This window comes from Microtus pennsylvanicus, chromosome 11 (assembly GCF_037038515.1).
Source record: "Microtus pennsylvanicus isolate mMicPen1 chromosome 11, mMicPen1.hap1, whole genome shotgun sequence".
Taxonomy (NCBI): Eukaryota; Metazoa; Chordata; class Mammalia; order Rodentia; family Cricetidae; genus Microtus; species Microtus pennsylvanicus.
In genome coordinates this window covers 30,308,404-30,313,675 of record NC_134589.1, presented here as the reverse complement: position 1 = coordinate 30,313,675, position 5,272 = coordinate 30,308,404, and the positions used below count along the sequence as shown (strand labels likewise).

General features: G+C 44.3%; 1 protein-coding gene across 1 annotated transcript; it reads right to left on the bottom strand.

Annotated features, from left to right (window-relative positions):
• Positions 1-1,381: 1,381 nt before the first annotated feature.
• On the bottom strand, positions 1,382-3,376 carry Kif2b (kinesin family member 2B). The gene has a single exon (XM_075942266.1). The coding sequence runs from the start codon at positions 3,374-3,376 to the stop codon at positions 1,382-1,384; it is 1,995 nt and encodes a 664-aa protein (XP_075798381.1).
• Between the last annotated feature and the right edge of the window lie 1,896 nt (positions 3,377-5,272).

The window sequence follows — 5,272 nt, the reverse complement described above, 5'->3', positions numbered from 1 at the left end:
ACTGCTTCGCAGGACGCTAGTATTCCATTGCTGTGTGGCCACCTAATGAATAGCTGTCAGCAATTCCTCTCGGGCCTTCATATTACCAGAGTTTGAAACAGTAAACTATTCTTGCTAAATGTGGCTCCAGAATTTGGAGGCTACAATTTTGCCTGTCCACTTTCTCAGATTTGTCTTATACTTGCTGTGTAAATCTCTTGAGTTCTTTAAAAACGAGTTTAGAATGGACAGATTTGGAGCCACAAGATCCTATTCTTGGATGTCTGTTGATACTAAGGCACTAATTTATTGTGTGTATTAAATTATTATATTCCCATTCTCATATTAGATTAGCATTCTTTTTAAGAGATAGACTTCTTGAGTTTCATATCTAGAAAGGTTCTCCATATTTAATTAATCCAAGACATTAAAATTTCCCACAACTCTTCCATGTGCTTTAAGTAGTTGTAAGTTATCTTGCCCCTTATACGGGAACTTTTCTGTTTGCTTGCTGACTCTTGCCCCAATTTGAAACCAGAATCCTTTTTCAAAAGGCCTATCAGTGAAAATTACAACAATGTGTGAAAAATTATAGACATCAAAATCCCCTACACTCACAAACACACAAATAGTCACCGTGTGTGCGCGCACACACACACACACACAGACACCACGCATGCCCACACACATGACTCAGGGATAATTACAGTAATTGAGACTTAAATGCTAAGATAAAAATAAACAAAACCCTTTCATTTCTAGGCTCTCCAACACACTCTCTCACAGCTGACTTCTCTCTCATCGCAGAATGACTCAATCTCAGAAACCATTTGAATCCACACAGCAGTGCAACTGAGGGAGATTTTTAAGTGGGTATCTGATTGACGCTTGCTTGGTGTTTTCATGCTCGTCCCTGTAATTCATGGTATTTTGCTTTGCCAGCTACAAATACAGGGACTCTGATTTCACTGCAGCTGGTTTCTTCTACAGCAGGGTTTCTCAACCTCAACACTATTCTAATTTTTTGTTTAAGGTAATCATTTGTGTGGGAGGCAGTTCCTCATACTATAGAATATTTAGCATGCTCTCTGGTGATCTACATTATGTCAGCATCCCCCTCCCCCAGCTAAAACAACCAGAAAGTTTCTTAACACTGCCAGTTGTCAATACCGACAGAGAAAAGGCAAAAATCTTTACAGTGACAATACAGGAAGAAAGCAGACTACACTATGGAAATTGAGAGGAAGAAGAAAAGATCACATTTTTCACCAGGATGATTTAAGATGTAAGTTCTCCAGGGGACCTTTATGCTTAGATAATTTGGACAGATTTCTCCTGTAATAAGAGGTAGAAACTTCAGAACCGTATCCAAGATTTCATTCCTGATCTCTGGCCTTCGCTGTCACTCGACTTGGCTTTTCTTTTGGAGATCAGCTCGTAGTAATTGGAGCTTCTTTTGGATATCAGTCAGCACACCGATTTTCTGCTCCAAAATGGAGAGCGACTGAGCAATGCAAAAATCGACGTCACCATTGACTCCGTCAGCTGTCTCCTGGATGGCCTCCCACCACTGGCTAGATCTCCTCCATGGAGTTGGTGGGTCCATGGTTAATGCGATTTCATCGCTTTCTTTTTCTTCCACGTTCGGCACAGTCGGTATTTGAATAAATTCTTCCCCATGAAAGGACTTTTTGCCCTTTTCTAATATTAGTGGTGCGTCCTGGCCAGTTGCAGAGAGGCAATGATGGCAGGGCCGTCCTTCTAACGCTAATTCTTTCACTCTGTTTGCATATCTTAAAGTATTGAGAGTATTCTCACAGGAGGTCATTCCAGGTGAGATAGTCGCAATCATGCACGTGGACGAGTTCTGGCCTATGAAAGAGTCCCGGAGCACCTGCGTGAGCTTGCTGGCTCTAAATGGGGTATGAGACTTGTTTTTACCCAACGCCCTGATGCATTCCTTTAGGGCTAGAAGACTCTTATTTATTTCAGCCCCTTCCAGTTGCCTCTTTCGGGTGGCCTTGGCAGTATCTGCCCCCCTTTCATTCCCGGCTAAGTCAACAAGGGAAAACTTGCCATGCAGTTTCCCTCCGGACTTGAGGATGAGCTGGAACACCGCGTGACTCCTGGATGAGTGGGCGTTGACAGAGGTCTGACCGGAAGTCCGACAGCTGTTTCCGAGTTCCACCAGATCCAGGACTTCCTTCACACAAGACACCTCCTGCTCCTGCAGCCCCACAACCTGCACTTGCTGGTTTCCGTCCTCGAGGACCTGCAGCTTCTTCTTCCAGTTTAACAGGTCGTACACTTTGCCACCGTAAATCTCAAAAAACGTCCCATAGACTTTGAGTTCCAGTTTCTCATAGGCGGTGTTTCTCAGGAGGAGAAAGACATCCTGAGCCACCAGGGCATAAATTCCTTTAGAACAGTCTTGGGCCTTTCCAGAAAAGGCTCCACCCATGGTGTGAGTTTTCCCACTGCCAGTCTGCCCGTAAGCAAAGCAAGTGGCCATGCCCTTTCGGAAGATCGACTCCACCAGAGGCCGGGCAGTGAACTGGTAAACTAACTCATTGGATGCCGTGTCGTCGAAAGCATGGTCAAAACAGAAGGTCTGGTTTTCCAAGTAGCGGGTCAGGTCTACCTTTTGTTTAGATTCGTGCACCATGACCACATTGCGTGAGGGGATAGTGATGATATCTAGGTCCTTCATGGTGGTCTCTCTCTCATTAAGAGGGCGCTTCCTCACGCACACACAGATCCGGTGGTCCTCTGGGGGCTCCAGGCTGGACATCTTGCTGCTGTCTAGATGCCTGCGGTACTCCTCAATCATACGCATAGTCTCATAGTTCCGATTTCCCGTGTTGATGTCAAGCGCTCGCCTAGCTCGGATCTCTAGTTGCAGTCGCCTGCGCTTCTCTCGCTGCTTCTGCAGTTTTTCAATTTCCCTTAGGCAGGGGGATTTCTTCCGCTTCATCAGACAAGGGTTGCTGGGGACCACCAGGGCTTGGCTGTCCCCCGCGGGTGTTTCATTTCTGTGCGGAATCATCGCAATCCACTTGGTAGCTGTACGCTGGTCCCCGATGGCAGTAGTGGATGTTGCAGACATTGGGCATTTGGACCTGTGTGACCGTTGGTGTTCAGCAGAGGCAAGGGCTGGATTTAACAGAAATACAGTCTCTAGTTCGATCTTCTTTCCTTTTTTGACTCCTTTCTCAACCCACTCCACTGTGACCCAAGAGTTTTCTCTGTTGATCTCTGTGACCACAGCCAGGTGGATCCGTTTGTCGCTGCGCTGGATCGCCACACAGATGCCCACCTTGAAGTCTGTGAAGTGGGATTTCAAAGGTTTAAGGGGTGAGAGGCGTGGGGCTAGAGGAACACAGAACTGGCTGGCCATGATGAGTGGTGGAGTTAGCAGGCTCGCTTTCTGGGCCTTTTGTCGTTGGCACTGCAGGCAGGACCTGAGTCCAAGCCAGCCTGAATGCTTGGAGCTCTAGCGCAGGTGTGCGTTGCTCCTGCCTTTGTGAGGTAAGCGCCAGGGCATTGGCTGAGGGCCCTCATGTCACAAAGGGACCAGAAGAAGATGTTGAAGAGATGAAGGCTTGTAGGTAAAGAATCAGTAGCACTATCCCTGTTGTTTGACAAGAATAGAGACAGTTGAAATAGTTTGTGCCCTGCCAATGAGTATGGGATGGATATGTTTGTGTGTGTGTGGGGGGTGCGGTGGGTCTGAATCTGGGGGATGGGGAATACAAGAAACAAAGAAGTTATAGGAATTGTGGTTTGGGTTCTTGTAAGCACCATGAATGTTCAGACTTATGGTTTGGACATATCCATTCTCCTGTGAGGTCTTAACCAGACTTATGTAGTTCAGTTTAAGCACAGGTTATGGGTATCAGTGGGAGCAGATGAAGTAGGGAGTTTTGCCAATCTGGGGCTTTAGAAAAAAAATGCAACATGCTGCAAAGAGTCTAATTGCCCCCATCTTTTTCCATGCTTGTCTAATACAATATAAAGTTATGCAAGCTTAATGGACTTTCTCATTACAAAATCAGGAGTTGAAGGCAGCAGGTCGTTGTGGTAATTTGCTAAGGCAGAACTTCTTTGGTACAGCATCTGAGCTTGCAAGCACAAGATGCTTATCACATCCCAAGTGGTTCTGACAGCTACAAAGTGAGCGTTGTTGTGCTTGTTGTCACCACTGGGCTTGAGAGCCATTTAGTAATTACAACCCCAAAGGCCTTCAGTAATTATACCTCTGGCCTCATTATCTCAGAGAATCCTCAATGGGAAGAAACACTCCATCCCAAGCTGAATATCTCTCTCTCTCTCTCTCTCTCTCTGTGTGTGTGTGTGTGTGTGTGTGTGTCTGAGTCTCTCTCTTCCCCTCTTTTTCCCTCTCTTCCCCCTTCCTCTCTCCCTCTCTTTCCCTGTCTCTCTTTCCTCTCTCTCTCTCTCTTGCTGTGTGTGATGTACTTTACATGTTGCTAAGGAAAGAAGAAGTAGGAGTAGAATTGGTGGGAAAACAGCTGAGATCTTGTGAGTGAAAAGTATAGTCAAGTGGGTACAAATTTTCTATAGGATGACTTCCTTTGAGATAAAAATATTAATGTTCTCATCATTTATCTAAGATGAGAATGAAGATGACACCTGATGCCCAGCCTCATTCCCCTAGTACACACTGTCCTCTCAGTGAGAAGTTTGGTTGTGTTTCTAATCATAACTCTGAGAAAGCATGCTGCATTAAAGCTCCCATAGAACTTTTTCCAGGAACAAGGATCACAACAGAAATAAATTCTATTATAACTCAACCTCCTTGTAGGCTTCTATAGTAAATTTGGTAAACCTTGGGTCACTTGATAAGGAAGAATATAAAATATTGAATACCAATGGCGAAAAGGAAGAACTGTATATCATTTTATGACTTTAAAAATTTTGATTGTTCATATTGGCAATAATTAAACTTTGTGTTAAGTAAATTATTTAATTGAATTGCTATTTATTATGTAAATGTCCTTATTCCTTTTGTTACATTTTACTTTTTCTTCCTTTTTTTGAGGCAGGGTCTTAGGATCTCATGTAGCACAAATTTGTCTCTAACTTGTATATTTAGCTGGGAACAACCTTGAATTTTTCATCCTTTTGCTTTCTTCCTCCAGTACTGAGATTGCAGGTATATACTGCCAGGTTTTATATTGTTCTGAGTATCCAATCTAGGCATCATGCATGCTAGGCAAGTGCTTTATCAACTGAGTCTCATCTCCAGCCATCTTGGACTGTTTATAATATTTAT

Coding starts and splice junctions, on each gene's coding strand:
- Kif2b (XM_075942266.1), bottom strand. CDS start 3,376: ATGGCCAGCCAGTTCTGTGTTCCTCTAGCCCCACGCCTCTCACCCCTT.